Raw genomic sequence first — 24,285 nt, 5'->3', positions numbered from 1 at the left:
GCCGTGACTCAGGATAGTGTGCTCTGTTTCTGCAGTTTAATGTGTAATGTCTGTCCATTGCTCTTGTCTATTGTCCAAGGCCCACTTAATGTTTCTTCAAGACTTCTGTTTCCACTGACTGCTGCAAGCATTTCCTCTTCACAGTCCCCCTTAATAGGATTTAATTCTTTTCAGTTGTTAGAGTAAACTGCCTCCTGTTTGGTTCAACAGAGAAACGATATGGTGACACTAGCCAGCGGTGGGTTTTTCTGAAGACATGTATGCGGAAGAGGGTTGATATCTCTTCCATTTCAGTGTTTTACAAATGTGTTATGCCGTGATTCACCATGAGCAGCAGCATCAGATTGAAAAGATGGTACTGGCTAGCTTCAACCTTTAAAGCAGCCAATATGCAAACCAATTAGCCTGTCCAGTCTCATAACCTCGGCTGTAAAGAGTTATTATTTGAGTTACAGGAGGTACAACCACTATGGACATTCTTTAAGATCAGATTTGTTGCTTTTTCCTTTGATTTGATATCTGATCCGTCTTGGCTGATGGCTGGTTTGTTATAAATACTGTTTAAGCGATTTTTGTGCTTACACATTCAGTCTCAAATAGATTCAATCACAGATTTTATATCGTTCGTATTATTGATTTAATACTTTAAAACGGTGAATCAACATTCGTAGTAGTGGACCCTGAGGTGTAGCCTTGAGATTATTGCTTTCATTGAACACTGTTAATGTGCTGTCCATTACCCTGCAGTGTATGAGGAGATTTTTCATAATTAATTCTCGTTGTAGTGATGAATGCAGTCCAAAAGTGAGATTATAACCGATGTTTACTATCTAATATTTTATCCAGCTTTGGGCTTTTGCACGATGAAACCCAGGGACGTTTTTCTCCCTTGAGGGCCTCAGACTAATTACCTTCAATTATCTTTGCTTTTCATTTAAACCTGTTCTGTATAATTAGGCAGCAATTAAGTGGAGAGTCAAACATTATTTTCTTTTTTTTTCTTTACTGAGGACATTCGGGTCAAAGAAAGTTTAGCTTTTAATTTCCACCTGCTCATCGGTTTGCTTTTATTTGATTTATTTTTTAAGATGAATATCTCTTTCTCACTCTAATATTCTTTTCCCCCCTCTCTGTGCTTCATTCTCTGTCTCTATCCAGCTATCAGATCTGTGAGTTTTTGTATGAGCAGAAGCATCTGTATGATCGAATCATTGCCTGCTACCTGAAGGACCCCTTAAGAAAGGTAAATCTTCACCCCTCCATAATTTTGACTCCAGGTTTCCTTATCTATCCCGCACTCTAAACCCAGAGCCTTTCTGTTGTTCTGCTTAGGAGGAGGTTTATAACTACATCCATAACATCCTGTCCATGCCTGGCTACAGTCCAGAGGAGAAGCAGACCGCATGGAACAAATCCTTAGAGCACATTAAGGTGAGAGGAGGCTTGCTTTGCAGGAAGAAGTTTACGCCAGGAATCGTTTGGCTTCTGGATTTTGCTTCATGATCTATAGACGTAGAAGGCTGTCCGTTAGAACCTACATCACCCACGTTATTATTTTCCTTATGTCGTTCCAGGCTAATCGGTGTGCTCAAGATTGAAATATTGCATTATGATAATACTAATCTGCTTCCTGCCCTCTATAGAACAATCGCTTTGATGGCTGCAATTGATATGCAATCAAATCTCCTTCAGTGAACGGTCAACAAAATAGACTTCGTATTAAAACTAGAATGAAATTCCTGATTAAATAATTGCTGTGTAATGCCTCGTATAGTCCCAGGGAGATTTTCCTCACTACAATTGCCCCTGGCTTGTCATTAGGGATGAATTAATACAATTACAAATTAATAATTTACACCCTGAATGTATATAATTGTGTAAAGCGGCTTTGTGGCTATAAGTCTATAGTTAAAAGTGCTACAGATTGAATTGAATTCTAGTCCCTATTCAAGGCTATAATGATTCGTGAGAAGCGAGTTCTTTTCAATATATTTAGTTTACTCTTAAGTGTCCATGAGATCTTTAATGAAACCTCGAGCTAACAAATTTATTAAACACAGATAAGCAGTGCATTATACCAGATCCACACGACCGAGTGACAACGTGACTGATCACACTCATTTTCTACGTAGCACGCAACTGACATTTGAATCGTCATTTTACGGTTGTCAGAATTCATTTGCATAGAACTAATAAAATGTCAATTCAAACGGAAAATTGACAACGGCGCCCGACAATCGCGTGGTACATAGAAAATGAGTGTGATCTGTCACGTTGTCAGACTGTCGTGTGAATCGAGGATAGAGTGATTCGCTCAAATAGAACATGTGGTCCAGACTTATCTATTTTATTTTATTTTATTTTACTTGTATTTTATTTTATTTTATTTTACTTGTATTTTATTTTATTTTATTTTTCATTTATTTATTATTTTAAAAAAATCTTTCTTTTTCTTTCTTCCTTTCTTTCTTTCTTTCTTTCTTTCTTTCTTTCTTTCTTTCTTTCTTTCTTTCTTTTATTTTTATTTTCTCACTCACTACTGCAGTTCTGACCTTCACTTAGTTCCTATTTCCTGTCTGTTGTTCACAAATAGAAGAACACCTTATGACCATGCCTTTATCGTATACTGTCTTATGGGGGTGTGTCTAAGGCTGTGTTCAAGATCAACATTGTTAAATCCAAGCCCAGGACTAGCTGAGAATTCAAGCCCGGGTCTTAAGGGAGTCGAAGCCAAATCGAGATCGAGTCCAAATGAAAGCTAGAGTGAATCAAGATAAAGACTGAAACCCACTGAAAAGCTTCTAGAAGCCGAGTCTTAACTTCCACTAGCTGAGGCCATTAATGCATTGTGACAATGACCGGGCCGTTTTCTAGAAGAAGAAACGAGTTCTTGTGCATGCGAAAATAAAACGCGGCACAAATTTGTATTTGTAAACACTATGTTCAGGAATCCAATAGAAATGCAGACCAGATTTGAGTCTTACAGCAATATCATACATCAGTGACCTCTCGAGACAAGACAAATAGAGACATGAAGAAAAATACAGCTTGGAAGAATTTATGTAACTTGTATTGTTAACTTGCTTTGCTAACCTGCTAAAATGCAGCTAGTGTGAAGCCTAGCGTGTAGCATGTAAATCAAGCCACCAATATTCACACAAATATGACGCTTGTAAGTGTTGACTTGTTGGCAGCTGTTGAAGAGATCACTCTGAGCCTGAACTGGTTTGCAAAGCAACTCCTCTTTAACCAGTCTTCCCCATTTTATATGCTTCAAGTTTCCACTATACATCGTCTGTTTCTTATTTGGGGCCACTCTGCCTAGGTCCAGCTTACGGTACTATATATAGTATGGTCACATTCCAATGCACACACAGTGGACACCCTAAGCTACAACAGTTTAAACATCCATGCTAGGTATACTTTATTCTTAAGATCCCAATTATTGAAATGATCCTACACAAGCAACACCAGTATCAGTCGCTTCTCTTTCACAAGAGAAAATATAACAAACAAGTCATGTGACCTGCTGCTTGCTAGTGTGATGCTAAAGTAAACACCCATGCCTTTAGCACATCCCTGATTCGTTGAGTAGCAACTTCGCTAAATGCTGATTGGATGTTCTCTGTCTTGCAGGACCTGGTTAGTATTAACCCTGCCAAAGCGGCCGAGCTGGTGGCTGGTCACTTTCTCAGCGAGGTCGAGGCTATCATCACCGCACTACAGGTGAGAGTCAGTCACAGAGTATCGTACATCATCATTAATCATTACTTATCAAGTGTGAACACCAGCTAAGATAAAGACCGTGTTGGAGTAGAGCGTGTGGTCAAACATGGCGTGTAATGAAGCTGAATCTTGTGTCTCATCATCTGAAATGACTCTGCCATGTTTTATTCAGCTTGTCGTATTGAAATTTCCAGAAGCTGTCTGTGCATACATTATACATTCAGACCAATCTGTAACACTTTCGATGAGCCTTTGTTCACTGTAGCTTCAGATTCCTGTTTCTGGCTGATAGGAGAGGAACACAGTGTAGTCTTCTGCTGTCCGTCTCGGACCTGATGTCCATTCTGACATGCGTTTCTGCTCACCACGGCTGCACAGAGCACCTGCTTGAGTGACACTAAGCCTTCCTGTCCTCTACCTCTGACAGCTTTGTCGCATTGCTCTACGAACTCTAGAGATCAGGCCAATTTCTTAAAGAATAAAATCAGATTTTTGCCTTTTTACCCCATCTGATATCGAATCTGGATATACTCTCTCTCTCTCTCTCTATATATATATATATATATATATATATAAATATATATATATTTATCGGAAATTATAATTTCCTATAAATATATAGGAATATATAGGAATTATTTCTATAAATAATTTATAGAAATCTATTCTATATCTATATAAGAAATCTATTCTATAGCTATATAGGAAATCTATCTCTTCGAGGTATGTTTAGGATCATTGTCCTGTTGTAGAAGCCATCCTCTTTTCAGCTTCAGCTTTTTTACAGATGGTGTGATGTTTGCTTCCAGAATTTGCTGGTATTTAGTGGAATCCATTCTTCCCTCCACCCGTGCAATGTTTCCTGTGCCACTGGCTGCAAAACAACCCCAAAGCATGATAGATCCACCCCCATGCTTAATAGTTGGCAAGGTGTTCTTTTCATGAAATACTGCTCCTTTTTTTTTCTCCAAACATGCCTTTGCTGATTGTGGCCAAAGAGTTCTATTTTAACTTCATCAGTCCACAGCACTTGTTTCCAAAACACATCAGGCTTCTGTAGATGTTCTGTTGCATACTTCTGACGTTGGATTTTATAATGGGGACGCAGGTAAGGTTTTCTTCTGCTGACTCTTCCATGAAGGTCTTGTCTGTGCAAGCGTCGCTGCACAGTGGAACGGTGCACCACCACTCCTGAGTCTGCTAAATCTTCCTGCAGGTTTTTTGCAGTCAAATGGGGGTTTTGATTTGTCTTTCTGACCAGCATACGAGCAGTTCTCTCTTGGTCTTCCAGATCTCATCTTGACCTCCACAGTTCCCCTGAACTGCCATCTCTTAATTATATTTCTCACTGTGGAAACTGCAAGCTGACAACGCTTTGCTATCTTCTTGTAGCCTTCTCCTGCATTGTGGGCATCAATAACTTTCATTTTCAGAGTCTTACACAGCCGCTTAGAGGAACCCATGGTTGTTGAGTGTCCGCAAGTGTGTCTTCAAGGTTTGAAGAGTCAAAGTATTTGTAAAGCTTTGAAATTGGCATTTACTAATGACAGCTGTTGCCATGCATCAGATCTAACGAGCTGATTAAGGTCTGAAACCTTGTAAAAAGAATCTTAGAACTCTTAGAGTGCCCAAACCTTTGCACAGTGCCATAATAATGTTTTAATTATTAATACTGAAAATATTGTGCATTTTTTCCGTTTCCAAGAGAGACTGTGTTAACATCTTTTCAATTAAAAAAAATCACCAAAATCTGTTATTTATCAAGGGGTGCCTAAACTTTTGCATAAGACTGTATATAGGAAATCTATTCTATATCTATATAGTTAATCTATTCTATATCTTTATAGGAAATCTATTCTATATCTTTATAGGAAATCTATTCTATATCTTTATAGGAAATCTATTCTATATCTATATAGGAAATCTATTCTATATCTTTATAGGAAATCTATTCTATATCTTTATAGGAAATCTATTCTATATCTTTATAGGAAATCTATTCTATATCTATATAGGAAATCTATTCTATATCTTTATAGGAAATCTATTCTATATCTTTATAGGAAATCTATTCTATATCTATATAGGAAATCTATTCTATATCTTTATAGGAAATCTATTCTATATCTATATAGGAAATCTATTCTATATCTTTATAGGAAATCTATTCTATATCTATATAGGAAATCTATTCTATATCTTTATAGGAAATCTATTCTATATCTTTATAGGAAATCTATTCTATATCTTTATAGGAAATCTATTCTATATCTATATAGGAAATCTATTTTATATCTTTATAGGAAATCTATTCTATAGCTATATAGGAAATCTATTCTATATCTTTATAGGAAATCTATTCTATATCTATATAGGAAATCTATTCTATATCTTTATAGGAAATCTATTCTATATCTTTATAGGAAATCTATTCTATATCTTTATAGGAAATCTATTCTATATCTTTATAGGAAATCTACTCTATATCTTTATAGGAAATCTATTCTATATCTTTATAGGAAATCTATTCTATATCTATATAGGAAATCTATTCTATATCTTTATAGGAAATCTATTCTATATCTTTATAGGAAATCTATTCTATATCTATATAGGAAATCTATTCTATATCTTTATAGGAAATCTATTCTATATCTTTATAGGAAATCTATTCTATATCTATATAGGAAATCTATTCTATATCTTTATAGGAAATCTATTCTATATCTTTATAGGAAATCTATTCTATATCTTTATAGGAAATCTATTCTATATCTTTATAGGAAATCTATTCTATATCTTTATAGGAAATCTATTCTATATCTTTATAGGAAATCTATTCTATATCTTTATAGGAAATCTACTCTATATCTTTATAGGAAATCTATTCTATATCTTTATAGGAAATCTATTCTATATCTTTATAGGAAATCTATTCTATATCTTTATAGGAAATCTATTCTATATCTTTATAGGAAATCTATTCTATATCTTTATAGGAAATCTACTCTATATCTTTATAGGAAATCTATTCTATATCTTTATAGGAAATCTATTCTATATCTTTATAGGAAATCTACTCTGTAGCTATATAGGAAATCTATTCTATATCTTTATAGGAAATCTATTCTATAGCTATATAGGAAATCTATTCTATATCTTTATAGGAAATCTATTCTATATCTTTATAGGAAATCTATTCTATAGCTATATAGGAAATCTATTCTATAGCTATATAGGAAATCTATTCTATATCTATATAGGAAATCTATTCTATAGCTATATAGGAAATCTACTCTATATCTTTATAGGAAATCTATTCTATATCTTTATAGGAAATCTACTCTATATCTTTATAGGAAATCTATTCTATAGCTATATAGGAAATCTATTCTATAGCTATATAGGAAATCTATTCTATATCTTTATAGGAAATCTATTCTATATCTATATAGGAAATCTATTCTATAGCTATATAGGAAATCTATTCTATATCTTTATAGGAAATCTATTCTATAGCTATATAGGAAATCTATTCTATATCTTTATAGGAAATCTATTCTATATCTTTATAGGAAATCTATTCTATAGCTATATAGGAAATCTATTCTATATCTTTATAGGAAATCTATTCTATAGCTATATAGGAAATCTATTCTATATCTTTATAGGAAATCTATTCTATATCTATATAGGAAATCTATTCTATATCTTTATAGGAAATCTATTCTATATCTATATAGGAAATCTATTCTATAGCTATATAGGAAATCTATTCTATATCTATATAGGAAATCTATTCTATATCTTTATAGGAAATCTATTCTATATCTATATAGGAAATCTATTCTATATCTTTATAGGAAATCTATTCTATAGCTATATAGGAAATCTATTCTATAGCTATATAGGAAATCTATTCTATAGCTATATAGGAAATCTACTCTATATCTATATAGGAAATCTACCCCACTCTATAGGGTATCTACTCTACTTCTGCGATCTCCAGTATGCTTTTTCTCCTGTGCCGTCATTAGTGAGGTGACATGATGTGTATTTGTCAGCTTAGTGTTTCTGTGGTGGGTTTTATATGTTGTAGTGCAAAAAGATTGCGCGCACGCACACACACACACACACATGCTCTTAATCCTGCCCATCCTGTTCAGTAAAAGCCCCGAGGTGAGGATTAACAGACATCTCTAAAGGTGTGGTGTCAGGACCAAATGGCCTGTCTCCACTCCAGTACACAAACAGATCGATTGTGTGTGTGTGTGTGGTTTTTTTTTGTTATCTCTTGCACCATGTTTTGACATCTAAGACAGAAATTCTTCAGATATTAGGATACATTACAGTAAACCCATTATCGATGTTCTTTTGGTCTTGTTATCAACATCGTTGTAATAAACACCGGATGTTTTCTCTTCAACACGTCTTTCTAACCCCGCAGAGTAGCGCAACGTTACGCATGAAAGAGAGTCTGAGAAATGTGTCACACATGCTCGTCTCTACTGCAGGCATATTTTTTAGTGTTTTCTTTGTAGAAGTTATGCTTTTTCTATAATCAGTGTTTATTATATTTATATCTCCATCATATTATTATATTTATCTCCAGTAGCCCAGTAGTTATCATTTTCGCTAAGCAGGTAATTACAGCTTTTATGTTTTTGTCCCTATAACAGCACCCCCCCAAGTGATGTATTAAAATCCAATACATTTGCACCTTTTCAGGTTGTTTGTTCATTTTTGTATGAAGGTGCTGAAGTGTAACTAAAACGTTAAGCACGTTTATGAATATTGTGGTTTTTTGTCTCGAACCCTGAGACAACCTGAAACTTTATACTAATTAACTGGCATCAGATAAAGGATCATTATTGTTATCGTCATCACCAGGTAAGCTCCTGAGAGACATGGAGAGAGAGCGAAAGAGGAACACAGAGAGAGAGAGACAGAGAGAGACAGATAGACAGACTTAAAAAAAAAAACAGAGAGACCAAACACAGAGAAACAGATATGCAGAGGGAGAGACACATAGAAGACTGAGAAAGAGTGAGATAAAGTGAGACAGAGAGAGTGACAGAGAGGCAGAAGCAGAGAAATAAAAAAGAAAGTCGCAGAGTGAGACGAGACAGATAGGCATAAAGTCGCAGAGTGAGACACAAAAACAGATAGGCATAAAGTTGCAGAGTGAGATGAGACAGATAGGCATAAAGTCGCAGAGTGAGATGAGACAGATAGCCATAAAGTCGCAGAGTGAGATGAGACAGATAGGCATAAAGTCGCAGAGTGAGACACAAAAACAGATAGGCATAAAGTCGCAGAGTGAGACACAAAAACAGATAGGCATAAAGAGAGACATGGAGAGAGAGCGAAAGAGAAACACACAGAGAGAGAGAGAGAGAAACAAATCAGAGAGAGACACTTTGAGAGAGAGAGAGAGAGAGAGAAACAAATCAGAGAGAGACACATTGAGAGTGAGAGAGAGAGAGAGAGAGAGAGAGAGAAACAAATCAGAGAGAGACACATTGAGAGAGAGAGAGTGAGAGAGAGAATGAAATAAAGTGAGACAGAGAGAGTGGGGGAAGGAGAAAAAGAAAAAAGAAAGTCGCAGGGTGAGACAGACAGAAAAGAAACACCTTCAATTTAAGACACAAATCCAGATAGGCACAAAAAGAGACATGGAGAGACAGCGAAAGAGAAATAATGAGAGACACCACAGGAGGTTGAGAGAGAGAGCTACCGTATGTATCCATTGTTGTTGTCTGATAGTGTCAGTATGTCTAAAGAGGAAAAACGAAAGGAACAGCTGATTGTGTGTGTGCGTGTGTGTGTGTGTGTGAGTTTGTGTCTGAGTGTGTATGAATGAGAGAGAGTGAGTCTGTGTGTGTGTGCGTGTGTGCGTGTGTGAGTTTGTGTCTGAGTGTGTATGAATGAGAGTGAGTCTGTGTGTGTGTTTGTATGAATGAGAGTGAGTAAGTCTGTGTGTGTGTATGAATGAGAGAGAGTGAGTCTGTGTGTGTGTGTGTGTGTTTGTATGAATGAGAGTGAGTAAGTCTGTGTGTGTGTGTATGAATGAGAGAGAGTGAGTCTGTGTGTGTGTGTGTGTGTTTGTATGAATGAGAGTGAGTAAGTCTGTGTGTGTGTATGAATGAGAGTGAGTCTGTGTGTGTGTGTGTGTGTGTTTGTATGAATGAGAGTAAGTGTGTGTGTGTGTGTGTGTGTGTGTGTGTGTGTTTGTATGAATGAGAGTAAGTGTGTGTGTGTGTATGAATGAGAGAGTGAGTCTGTGTGTGTGTGTGTGTGTGTGTGTGTGTGTGTTACTCTCTCTCTGTAGAATAACATGTTTCATTGAAAATGCTTAAAGAGCCAGAAGCTGTGATTAGAAGCTGTACAGTAGCTCTGCTTGCCTGCAGTCATACAGGACACAGGACAATAGAACCCTCCTGTAGAGATAATAATATATATCTGGGGATGTCTGTGTGAAAGAGAGGGAGAGATAGATAGAGAGAGAATAAATGGATTAGTCTGTATCTGCGGCACTGGGTGTAATTAGGTTTGCCTTATCGTCTGGCCGCTGGAAGCAAGGTGTTAATTGAAAAGTCTGATAGTGGTGTGTGTGTGTGTGTGTACGTGCCATGACCAAGATGAGAAGAATAAAAAGAAAAATAAAGCAACACATTCATCTACACCCCACATTTACTCCTCAGAGATTAATTTACATACAGGTTATTAACGCTGTTGCAGGCAGGATTGCTTCCTGATATGGGTTTATTGTTCGGAGGAAACTATAAACATCATAATTATAAATGGCATTATAATAATAATAATAAGTTTTATTAATAAAGCACCGTTTTCACTCTTGAGTTGGTTTTACCTTTTGCAAGCACCAAAACCGTTTTACTTCCTGCTCTAAAGTTGTTAAAAAATTTAATAAATAAAATAAAAATAAAAAAATAAACAAATAAAACAAATAAATAAAATTAATTAATTAATTAAAAATAAATTAATTAATTAATTTTTCAACGAAGGTGCGATTCCTTGCTTGTATGTTTCTAGTTGCATGCTGCTCACAGCAACATCAAAACACGAAGACACTGTACACTGTAACATGTAACATTACTGCACATCATATTCTACTGTTACCACATGTAACATGTAACATTACTGCACATCATATTCTACTGTTACTACATGTAACATTACTGCACATCATATTCTACTGTTACCACATGTAACATTACTGCACATCATATTCTACTGTTACTACATGTAACATTACTGCACATCATATTCTACTGTTACTACATGTAACATTACTGCACATCATATTCTACTGTTACTACATGTAACATTACTGCACATCATATTCTACTGTTACCACATGTAACATGTAACATTTAACATTACTGCAAATCATATTCTACTGTTACTACATGTAACATTACTGCACATCATATTCTACTGTTAGTACATGTAACATTACTGCACATCATATTCTACTGTTACCACATGTAACATGTAACATTACTGCACATCATATTCTACTGTTACTACATGTAACATGTAACATTACTGCACATCATATTCTACTGTTACCACATGTAACATTACTGCACATCATATTCTACTGTTACTACATGTAACATGTAACATTACTGCACATCATATTCTACTGTTACCACATGTAACATGTAACATTACTGCACATCATATTCTACTGTTACTACATGTAACATTACTGCACATCATATTCTACTGTTACCACATGTAACATGTAACATTACTGCACATCATATTCTACTGTTACCACATGTAACATTACTGCACATCATATTCTACTGTTACCACATGTAACATGTAACATTACTGCACATCATATTCTACTGTTACCACATGTAACATTACTGCACATCATATTCTACTGTTACTACATGTAACATGTAACATTACTGCACATCATATTCTACTGTTACTACATGTAACATTACTGCACATCATATTCTACTGTTACCACATGTAACATTACTGCACATCATATTCTACTGTTACTACATGTAACATGTAACATTACTGCACATCATATTCTACTGTTACCACATGTAACATTACTGCACATCATATTCTACTGTTACTACATGTAACATGTAACATTACTGCACATCATATTCTACTGTTACCACATGTAACATGTAACATTACTGCACATCATATTCTACTGTTACTACATGTAACATTACTGCACATCATATTCTACTGTTACTACATGTAACATTACTGCACATCATATTCTACTGTTACTACATGTAACATTACTGCACATCATATTCTACTGTTACCACATGTAACATGTAACATTACTGCACATCATATTCTACTGTTACCACATGTAACATTACTGCACATCATATTCTACTGTTACCACATGTAAAATGTAACATTACTGCACATCATATTCTACTGTTAGTACATGTAACATTACTGCACATCATATTCTACTGTTACCACATGTAAAATGTAACATTACTGCACATCATATTCTACTGTTAGTACATGTAACATTACTGCACATCATATTCTACTGTTACCACATGTAACATGTAACATTACTGCCCATCATATTCTACTGTTACCACATGTAACATTACTGCACATCATATTCTACTGTTACCACATGTAACATTACTGCGCATCATATTCTACTGTTACTACATGTAACATGTAACATTACTGCACATCATATTCTACTGTTACTACATGTAACATAACATTACTGCACATCATATTCTACTGTTACCACATGTAACATGTAACATTACTGCACATCATATTCTACTGTTACCACATGTAACATTACTGCACATCATATTCTACTGTTACCACATGTAACATGTAACATTACTGCACATCATATTCTACTGTTACCACATGTAACATTACTGCACATCATATTCTACTGTTACCACATGTAACATGTAACATTACTGCACATCATATTCTACTGTTACCACATGTAACATTACTTCACATCATATTCTACTGTTACCACATGTAACATGTAACATTACTGCACATCATATTCTACTGTTACCACATGTAACATGTAACATTACTGCACATCATATTCTACTGTTACCACATGTAACATGTAACATTACTGCACATCATATTCTACTGTTACCACATGTAACATTACTGCACATCATATTCTACTGTTACCACATGTAACATGTAACATTACTGCACATCATATTCTACTGTTAGTACATGTAACATTACTGCACATCATATTCTACTGTTACCACATGTAACATGTAACATTACTGCACATCATATTCTACTGTTAGTACATGTAACATTACTGCACATCATATTCTACTGTTACCACATGTAACATGTAACATTACTGCACATCATATTCTACTGTTACCACATGTAACATTACTGCACATCATATTCTACTGTTACCACATGTAACATGTAACATTACTGCACATCATATTCTACTGTTACCACATGTAACATTACTGCACATCATATTCTACTGTTACTACATGTAACATGTAACATTACTGCACATCATATTCTACTGTTACTACATGTAACATTACTGCACATCATATTCTACTGTTACCACATGTAACATTACTGCACATCATATTCTACTGTTACTACATGTAACATTACTGCACATCATATTCTACTGTTACTACATGTAACATGTAACATTACTGCACATCATATTCTACTGTTACTACATGTAACATGTAACATTACTGCACATCATATTCTACTGTTACTACATGTAACATGTAACATTACTGCACATCATATTCTACTGTTACTACATGTAACATGTAACATTACTGCACATCATATTCTACTGTTACCACATGTAACATTACTGCACATCATATTCTACTGTTACCACATGTAACATTACTGCACATCATATTCTACTGTTACCACATGTAACATGTAACATTACTGCACATCATATTCTACTGTTACCACATGTAACATGTAACATTACTGCACATCATATTCTACTGTTACCACATGTAACATTACTGCACATCATATTCTACTGTTACCACATGTAACATGTAACATTACTGCACATCATATTCTACTGTTACCACATGTAACATGTAACATTACTGCACATCATATTCTACTGTTAGTACATGTAACATTACTGCACATCATATTCTACTGTTACCACATGTAACATGTAACATTACTGCACATCATATTCTACTGTTACCACATGTAACATTACTGCACATCATATTCTACTGTTACCACATGTAACATTACTGCACATCGTATTCTACTGTTACCACATGTAACATTACTGCACATCATATTCTACTGTTACCACATGTAACATTACTGCACATCGTATTCTACTGTTACTACATGTAACATTACTGCACATCGTATTCTACTGTTACCACATGTAACATTACTGCGCATCATATTCTACTGTTACCACATGTAACATTACTGCGCATCATATTCTACTGTTACTACATGTAACATTACTGCACATCATATTCTACTGTTACCACATGTAACATTACTGCGCATCATATTCTACTGTTACTACATGTAACATTACTGCACATCGTATTCTACTGTTACCACATGCAACATTACTGCACATAATATTCTATTGTTACCACATGTAACATTACTGCACATCATATTCTACTGTTACCACATGTAACATTACTGCACATCGTATTCTACTGTTACTACATGTAACATTACTGCACATCATATTCTACTGTAATTATACTGTAACTATGTATATGATAAATAAAAATCTTGAATCCTGAATGAGAGAGGTCAGAGGGGAATTGACAGACAGGTTCTAGCTGACAGGAAGCACAACTCATCACTCTGTACAACCGTGGTGAGCAGAAAGGCATCTCAGAACACACTGCAGCAGAGGAGCTACAAAAGCAGAAGTCATTGTCCAACATTTTGAGCCAGCGATTTGTCCACTCCTGCTGCAAAGGCAGTATAAATAGGAGATTAATGTAGATTTTGATGTGAGCAATCGCTATTTTGTTTCAGGGTCAAGCCTGTGCATGTTACGACCGTGTTAGACCTCCAACAACTTCGGTTGAATAATTGATAACATTTTCACCTTCCTGGGTCCTCGACATAGCAGGACAGCTTAATAAACTCTCAAAACCAAAAGGGACAAATTCTATTCGCAGACCTCCAGAGCTCTTGTGTGGTGATTAGGTCACCTAGTAAGGAGTGAAGTATCTTTTCACACTGGCTTTTTCTAGTGTCTGTCACCTCACGGCGGAAAAAGTATTTGTCTCATGAGAGATCTGCCATTTAAATGCCTTCTTTTGCACTGCCATGTCTGACATTTGCAGTGACATTTCAGCTTCCTACTGTATTTGCGTATCAACTCGGTCCAAAGCGATTGTCTCCGATTTTGTGTCTGTTCACCTCCGACTGCTCCCCACACTCCGCGTTTGGACTCGCTCAGTCTTCCACCTTACTTGTAAAGTCAATACTTTATTGATATGCTCTCACACACTCTCTTAATTAGTAGCAGTATTTCTCTTTTTCATCTTTCTCTTTTTCCAGCTCTTAATTGCTCCTCAGATTCCCACAGCTTTACCGGTGTTAGCTTTTATCTGTTCCCTAATCTGTGTTTTATTAAGGTCCGGTCAAACTAATTCAAAAACTGGAGACAAGAAACAGGTTGTGGTCCAATAAAGAGCAGGCAGAGTTTCACAAACTAGACTAAAAGCAAATGTCAAATGTCAAGGCTTAGTAAAGTCACAGATGGAACTGAACTGATTATGGTGCATGAGTGGAAACAAGCAGTGACAATATAGGTGCGGAGGCATGAACCAAAATAAAACAAACCTAAAAACGAAGCAAACACATCAAAACCTCTCAGAACATAGGGGACATTAGCGCCCTAGTGCTGCATGCTGCTGAACATGCTGCGCGGCTCGGCTCACAGCGCAAGGCATGCGGGGAGTCTCTAATTCTCCTCAAAACCAGATCTGTTGTCAGATCTGCTGTTACAGAAAGTGAATCAACGTCTTTAGACCAATCATATTGCTGTGCTGCGATGAGATACATCATTAACATGTATACTGTAAAATTGCCGAATGTTAGCTGATGTGTTAGCGATTAATAATGTCTACAGTATGTGATCCAGTGTTATGTTTTTTTGTGTCTCTAGGATGATCATTTGGTGTTCCAGTTCCTGATAAACTTGCTGAATCCAAGGTAAAAAAAACAAAAACAACTTACGCTACTAATCAGTGTTACTTTTATTAAATGTATGCAAAAATAAATTATTGTTAAACATAACTGTGTGTATTCATAGAAAATGGAGCAAAAATTCTTGTTTCCTAAATAAAAGTGTATTAATTACAAATGAATAAAATGTTAACAATGATAGATAGAAAGATAAATAAATAAATATTCTGTTTAGTAAAGCTGATATTTTTTGAATTTGTTCTTTTATCCATTTTCGTCCTGTGATGATGTAAACAGTTATTTTATGTTCTATGTTCTAAAAAAAAAACCCCACTAAAAATGGTTTGATTCCTCCTGCACACATGTGCATCCATTTTGCATCCAGTAAATCTCCATAAAGCCCATGTGTTCTGCTCCTGTAAAGAAACTGAGCGAGACAGATCGCTCTCCAACAGCAGCAGGTTTGCATCAAACAGTACTCATTTGTGTAGCTTGCAACTTTTTGTATGATTTTTCTCCTTCCATGGAAAGATGGATGGAGTTAAAATGCACACTTATATACACTCATCCTTTCATATGCTATGTGTGTCGCGTTGTGATGGTCTCTGTATTGAGATTCATAGCTACTGTAGTATGGTATTGTAGTATTCATAGCTATTGTAGTATGGTATTGTAGTATTCATAGCTATTGTAGTATGGTATTGTAGTATTCATAGCTATTGTAGTATGGTATTGTAGTATTCATAGCTATTGTAGTATGGTATTGTAGTATTCATAGCTATTGTAGTATGGTATTGTAGTATTCATAGCTACTGTAGTATGGTATTGTAGTATTCATAGCTATTGTAGTATGGTATTGTAGTATTCATAGCTATTGTAGTATGGTATTGTAGTATTCATAGCTATTGTAGTATGGTATTGTAGTATTCATAGCTACTGTAGTCTGGTATTGTAGTATTCATAGCTATTGTAGTATGGTATTGTAGTATTCATAGCTATTGTAGTATGGTATTGTAGTATTCATAGCTATTGTAGTATGGTATTGTAGTATTCATAGCTATTGTAGTATGGTATTGTAGTATTCATAGCTATTGTAGTATGGTATTGTAGTATTCATAGCTATTGTAGTATGGTATTGTAGTATTCATAGCTATTGTAGTATGGTATTGTAGTATTCATAGCTGTTGTAGTATGTCATAGCATAGTGTATGAAATGGTTTAAACATAGCAGGTTAGTTTGTGTGAGTGAAATCTTTCCAGAAAACTTCTCAAAATATATTATTTCTTCTTATTAAACCGGAATCGTTTCCCTACCCTTTGGTTAGCCTAATCCTCTTACTGCCAAGGGGAAGAGATAAAAAACTGCTGCTTGTTGGTAATAAATGACTCGGTGTCCAGACCCGTCTGAGGCGAGGTGGCTGGAAGTCTTTACTCTGGGATTCCGAACTTGACAAATTTGCGACCCTAGGCAAATTGGCAGTGAAAAATCCTACACAGTTCAAAACAAGCTTTATAAACATGTGGCCTCTTATTTAGTCGGTTTGCTAAAGCCACTGTTGAGTCGGTTTAGACATTCCTCCAGGATCATGATGCTGCAGAAAGCACAGAGCTGCATAACAAGACACAGAACTAAGCACTAAATAACAATGAGCACAGTTTTATAATAAAATTTTGTAATAATATTTCATATTTTTATTCATAAATTTACAATTTTTCTTAATAAAAATAAACAAATTCAATTAATTATAATTATTTAATAATTAATAAGTTAAATATAATTTTAACTTATAAATAAGTTATAATAATTATGAGTTCAATATTTTAATTAATAAAAAATATTGTTTTTATTAATTCCAATAAATTCATTAAATGAATTATAATGATTTTTATATAAGAAAATAAAAGGAAATAAAAAGGAACCACTGGTAAATATAATTTTCATATTTTAATGAATGAAAATATTGTTTTTATTCATTCAAATAAATACTTTAAATTAATTATAATTATTTTTATTTAATAAAACAAAAGGAAATAAAAAAGAACTGTTAAATTTAATTATTTAATATTTTAATGAATATAAATGTTTTTTTTAAATTAAAATAAATTCATTAAATTAACTATATTGATTTTTATTTAATAAAATAAAAAGAAATTAAAAGGAACAACTGGTAAATATAATTGTTTCATATTTTAATGAATGAAAATATTGTTTTTATTCATTCAAATAAATTCATTAAATTAACTATATTAATTTTCATTTAATAAAAGAAAAGGAAATAAAATAAAAGGAACAACATTTTCATAAAATTATTTAGTAATTTAATTAAACATATTATTTTTAATTAATTAAAAGAAAGACATTAAATTAATTAATGTTTTTATTTAATAAAATGAAAGGAATTAAAAGAAAAAAAGAACAATGCAGGTTGTTGGTTGTCAGGGTTTAGAGGCTGATTATAATAGGATTTTCTATTCTGACATAATCCAATGAAAAGACACATCAAACAGTGATGTATTTGTGCAAAGATCTGAAGCTCGGAAAGCCTAATATTCTTAGAACAAAGAGCATAAATGAGAGCCGTGGACTTTTTTGTGACACTTGGACACGTACCGTGTAGAGAGAGTTTCTCGAAGTGAAGAGGCCTTCCTTCATCACGACTCAGTCCTCGAATCAAACAGCAATCAGGCGCTGCTAAATGCACCTCGAGATGGAGCTGAAAAATCCTCATAATTACGAGGGAGTAAAATAGGCGATGATTGTGCTGCACGTTTTAATGCACGTCAGCTCTATCTCTTCCTTATATGTGTTGAGTTTTACAGCTCTAAGAGCGAGTCTAATTGCAGAATTCTGCAGCCTATATAGGACGTCCATTATAAAAACAAGAAGCCTCGGCTTTCGCGCAGAACGGACGCTGAAGCCAGACTCGGCTCCAGCTGTTTTAAGTGGTGCAACAACATCTGGAGCGAGGTTGAGTGGCTGAGCGTGACGTGCGCATCCAGTCACAAACAACACCTTCATGCCCGGTGGTTTCCCAATCATTTCATAGGAGACACAACCAGCTTTCCATCTGCTGTGCTTGGGACTATTACCGTATCCAGATCCTCTGAATGCCAGTGCTCAAGCTGTTTCAAAGATTCAAATCAGTGCACAGAGGCTCAATATTTATCATTCAGTACAGTGTGTCGGATAAAAGTCGCTTGGTGATGGGGACCGGATTGATCCGAGTGTCCTTGTATTTTTTTTTTTTTTTCGTATTAAAATCGAGATTCTGAATTCAGTCATGGATCCAATGCATAAAACAGAGCCTGTCCTTTCTCATTATTTCACTGCGACCACTGGCCAGAGATCTAGCGCTTCTGTTATTGTTCACAGTGAACATCAGAATGAAGAAAAAATGGGATTTCTGACTTAATCATGGCTTGGATGACGGTAGCATGGTATTAGAAGAGCTGTTTTAAAAACTGGGATCTGGGATTATCAATCACAGCACTAGTGTTTACACAGAAGGCTGCGAAAAGTGAGTGAGTTACAGTTCTGTGGATAGAAACAGATAGGAAGCACCTCCTCCACATGATCGGCTGAACAGATAACGGCATGGATATGCCGGTGTACCTAATAAAAGTGGACGGTGAATGGACACTCAGTAGGTTGCATATGTATTATGTTTTGTTATTATTCCACATGAAAGTGTCTCTGGTGAACCAAGACATGTCCTGTGCTCATGTGGAGCTGAGTTTTTCACCCTTCCACATTAATGAAGTCATGATAACACTGTTACTAGGTGCTAAGCTTAAGCAAAAGTGGCATAAGGTAATGATTTAGCCTGCTAACGCTTAGCTGTTAAATCATAGAGCTGTTAAGTCAGCATTTCCCTCAGATTTGACCTAATAACATGGACGGTGAATGGACACTTAGTAGGTTGCATAAGAATCCAGACTATATATATACATTTTTCTTTAACCATTTATTAACGTGTAAGGGTTCTGTGGTGTAATTGGTCGAATTTTCTGCATCAGTGAGCAGCATCGTTGGCACGTCTGCACACACAGTAGACTGAGATTAGGCTGAAAAACACTGGAGTGTTCCTTTAATATCGAGACAACCTCATCTACATAACATTAAATGTTGATCAGCAACTGAGTTAGACATTTCATTACAGCGTACACCTGTGGATATCTGTATTAACAATTACTTGTAATTAAATTGAGCCTGTGAGCCTTGAATTATAGTCGTGATTTGAAGATTCTCTCTCTCTCTCTCTCTCTCTCTCTCTCTCACTCGTTCTGTCTCTCTATGCAGCGATGGGCAGAAGCCTCAAGCTGTTATGAATCTGGGGCCTGAGCTTCACGAGCTCCTGGTGGACTTGATGTGCCGTTTTAGTCCTCGCCAAGTCACCCCCTTCCTCGAGACATCCCAGAGCTATCGCCTGGAGGAGACCATTGAGGTAAGCATGTGTCCTTCTCTTTTTTTACGACCCGATTTTGATCACTGACGAGCATCTCGGGTTCAACCAATCATAAATCATGAAAATCACACAGTAGCCTCAGCTTACTGTATACAATACTACAATTCATTACATAACGTCAGAGGTCACTACACTAATCTCCTGAAGATGTGGTCAGTAAAATATCTGAAAAAGTAGGCGGGCCATTTTTAAGTGGGACTTGAAGAAAAACGTTAACATTATAGTTCTCCTCTTCCTCCAGATTTTAAAATGCTTCATAACTACTGAATTCTCAGATGCTCATTAATTTTCTGTAACTGTGTGACAGGTTTCTGCTAATGAGCTCATTCATCGTTTCAGTAGTAACGGTTCATTAGCAGGGATTTCTTTGGTGGCCGTTTCGCATGATTTAAACCTAATAATAATTGGAAATATAAGAAAAATAAATTGGTGAAACTTTCTGGGTTTTTTTTAATATTTATGGAAGGAGTCTCCAGTAACGGCGCTTTGTAACTGACTTCAGGACAGATGAGTTTGAGCTTTCCAGTTCCTTGCTGACATGAGCTACATGTTTTGTTTGTTTGTTTGTTTGTTTGTTTGTTTTGAGTGACTGGTTGAGGGAATAAATCTTTATAGCTACTATAACGCGAATGAGAACGATAAACGTGTCTATAAATGGTTAAAAAAACAGTGTGGATTATAATAATTATAACAACATGCTAAGTTTTATGTTTTATTCCTAACACTGCGCTGTTCTGTTCTTGATTCTGATTGGTTAGAATCCTGTAGAGTGCCAAATGATGCTAGCCACCAATCCGAACAAGGCCCGTATACTACAGTTCATGTAGCAGTCTACTTTGTGGGTGTGGTTTGTGGGCGTGTCTTTTGGCGTGAACATCGAAAACAATAACGTTTAGATTTTGAGCTTCGAAACAGCAAGGATCTGCTGAATTGTGCCGCAATCTGACTATAGCTTCAAAGTCCACCTTGCTAACCCAGAGACGCCTCTCACTCAGGAGTGTCACCAGACCCTTATTAATACTTTGACTTAATTGGAACCCAAACTGCAATCTGCGTTAAACTCTAGACGCAGCCGGCCGTGGCGGATTTTAACCCGGCTTTCTCAGCCTTTTCGCTCTGTCCTTCCAGAAAAAGTCACGAGAGGCCTGTTTCACCTCAGTAAGCACTCAGCAGAGCTTTAATAATACAGTGAGTTTGGTGATGGGGCTGCGTTGAGAGAGAGAAAGAGAGAGAGAGAGAGAGAGAGAGAGAGAGAGAGAGAGTGGAAGACGTGGAGTGGAAAGGGAGCGTGAGAAATGTGGAGAGCGCACTTCAGCAGAATCAATACGGTTTTACATCCACTGGCACCTGCTAAATATTTGATCACTCACACACACATACACACACACACACACACACACACGCACTCAGGATAAAGTAGCTATGCTATGTTCATCTCCCCTACAGGTATGCTGTCTCCTTGAATCCTGTCTGCCTCCCCAACTGTCTGACCTTTCGTCCTTTCTGTCTTGCTGTCTCTGCTTTATGCCATTTGGCGGTCTGATATCTCTCTGTCTGTCTCTCTATCTGCTATACTCCACTAAGAATCAAATATGCTGCTCTCTGACCCACAAACGGCTGAACTGGTTCATTTGTGGACGTCTCATGCATACATCATGCTTGGATTCGTTGATGCTTTTTCGGATAATGACCACAACAACGTGATAAAGTATGACGAGCTTGTACTGGCTTTAATACCAACACAAACGATTATAAGCTAGCATGTAGGTGATGACTTAGCCATGGACATTATTATTACAAAAAAATGTCTAAAGTAGCATATCATGTTTGCATCCTCGACAAAAAAATAAACAAAGTTTTCTCTTCACATCACAGCAAGCATCTGGCTAGCGTCTTCATTTGTTCTCTGTGTGTTTAACTGGGAGGTGACTATGCTAGCCAGACATTTGTCCTTATTTTGATTCAGCTTTCTACATACATGTGTATTCCTGATCAGATTTAATCAGACTAGTGTGTGTGTGTATGGTGTAGCATATGCTATAGCTACAGCCCCGAGGTGTGTCACACCACCTTAACATGTATCATGCGTTAAAGTCATGATAACACTGTTACTAGGTGCTAATCTTTAGCGAAGGTGGCATAGGATAATGATTTAGCCTACTAGCACTTAAATTATATAGCTGTTCAAGAACAGCAGATTTCTCCTCCGATTTTTTTTGGTAAAAAGTGTAAACTTTTGTGGTGTGGTTTGTGGTGCTAATCGGTTTTATATAAAGGACGTGTTAGGAAAGGCTGAGGCGTGACTTATTTCTGTTTCTGTGTCTTATTTACTTTATGGCAGATCACCAAGCAGCACGAGCTACATGAGGCCACCGCCTACCTGCTGGAGAAAAAAGGAGATGTGCAGGGAGCCTTCCAAGTGCTGCTACAGGTCTTTCACTCACTCTCACCTCGCAGCTGACGCAAGATACCACAGAAGGCTGCGGCTAAAAGCAGCCATGGCTCAAACAGCTCAGACTGTTGGGTTTAGCAGCTTACTTTCAGCTTTGGAGGAAATCGTGAAAGAGGATTTATATCTCAGACTGCAGACTGGGGGATGACTTTGAGTCGAAATGAGCAGGATTTTAAGTTTAGATATTAATTCAGAGGCACACTGAGGTAAAACTAGCTTAAAAGCTACATGATACATATATTGCCAAAAGTTTTGGGACACCCCTCCAAATCATTGAATTCAGGGGTTGGGCTCGACCCCTTAGTTCCAGTGAAAGGAACTCTTAATGTTTCAGCTTCATACCAAGACATTTTGGACAATTTCATGCTCCCAACTTTGTGGGAACAGTTTGGGGATGACCCCTTCCTGTTCCAACATGACTGTGCACCAGTGCACAAAGCAAGGTCCATAAAGACATGGATGAGATAGTTTGGTGTGAGAGAGTCCTGACCTCAACCTGATAGAACACCTTTGGGATGAATTAGAGCGGAGACTGTGAGCCAGACCTTCTCGTCCAACATCAGTGCCTGACCTCACAAATGTGCTTCTAGTGGAATGGTCAGAAATAAACCCATCCCTAAACCTGCAAAGGGTAGGCCAACTCCATATTACATTCATGTGCATGTAAAGGCAGACGTCCCAGTTTTAGCCTGGCTCACAGTCTCCGCTCTAATTCATCCCAAAGGTGTTCTGTCAGGTTGAAGTCAGGACTCTGTGCAGGCCAGTCAAGTTCCTCCACACCAAACTCTCTCATCCATGTCTTTATGGACCTTGCTTTGTGCTCTGGTGTGCGGTCATGTTGGAACAGGATGGGGTCTTCCCCAAATTGACCAAAGTCTGACCAATGAAATTGTCCAAAATGTCTTGGTATGCTGAAGCATTAAGAGTTCCTTTCACTGGAACTAAGAAGCTAAGCCCAACCCCTGAAAACAACACCCTGAATTCAATGATTTGGAGGGGTGTCCCAAAACTTTTGGCAATATAGTGTATTGGTGTTATTAAATTATAAACATGTTGGACATGAACTAAAACTCACCTCAGTAATCCTTTCAGGTTTGCTTATGTTAGCTAGCTATAATTAGCAACAAAAACTAAATATTTTTAAACATAACCTAAAGCTCATTTCACAAATCTTCCCTGGTTAGCCTAATTGTTTTCTAGCTATAGTTAGCATAACCTTTATGAATATTATTTAAAATTCCTTTCAGAAATCCTGTCAACTTAGCAACAAAATTTTTTCCAACAGTTTTCATAGAATCTCTGCAATAATCTTATCAAGTTAACTCAGCTAGCTTGCTAGTTTTAGCAGTGAATATAAAAAAGTAATCATATTTTGATGATTAAAATAGCTTTTAAAAATTC

At 36.2% G+C, this 24,285-nt stretch overlaps 1 protein-coding gene across 2 annotated transcripts in view; it reads left to right on the top strand.

The window, feature by feature from the left end:
- Window positions 1-24,285, top strand: part of vps8 (VPS8 subunit of CORVET complex) — a 129,730-nt gene that overhangs the window by 54,897 nt on the left and 50,548 nt on the right. For both annotated transcript variants that reach the window (XM_058380403.1, XM_058380402.1), the window contains exons 31-36: window positions 1,159-1,243; window positions 1,333-1,431; window positions 3,637-3,726; window positions 15,947-15,993; window positions 20,267-20,411; window positions 22,774-22,863. In XM_058380403.1, coding sequence (XP_058236386.1) covers window positions 1,159-1,243; window positions 1,333-1,431; window positions 3,637-3,726; window positions 15,947-15,993; window positions 20,267-20,411; window positions 22,774-22,863 — 556 coding nt within the window. The remainder of the gene's footprint in view (window positions 1-1,158; window positions 1,244-1,332; window positions 1,432-3,636; window positions 3,727-15,946; window positions 15,994-20,266; window positions 20,412-22,773; window positions 22,864-24,285) is intronic.

Source organism: Hemibagrus wyckioides, linkage group LG26 (assembly GCF_019097595.1).
Source record: "Hemibagrus wyckioides isolate EC202008001 linkage group LG26, SWU_Hwy_1.0, whole genome shotgun sequence".
NCBI classification, from domain to species: domain Eukaryota; kingdom Metazoa; phylum Chordata; class Actinopteri; order Siluriformes; family Bagridae; genus Hemibagrus; species Hemibagrus wyckioides.
The sequence above is the reverse complement of the archived record's forward strand: the minus strand, read 5'-3'. Positions and strand labels throughout refer to the sequence as shown.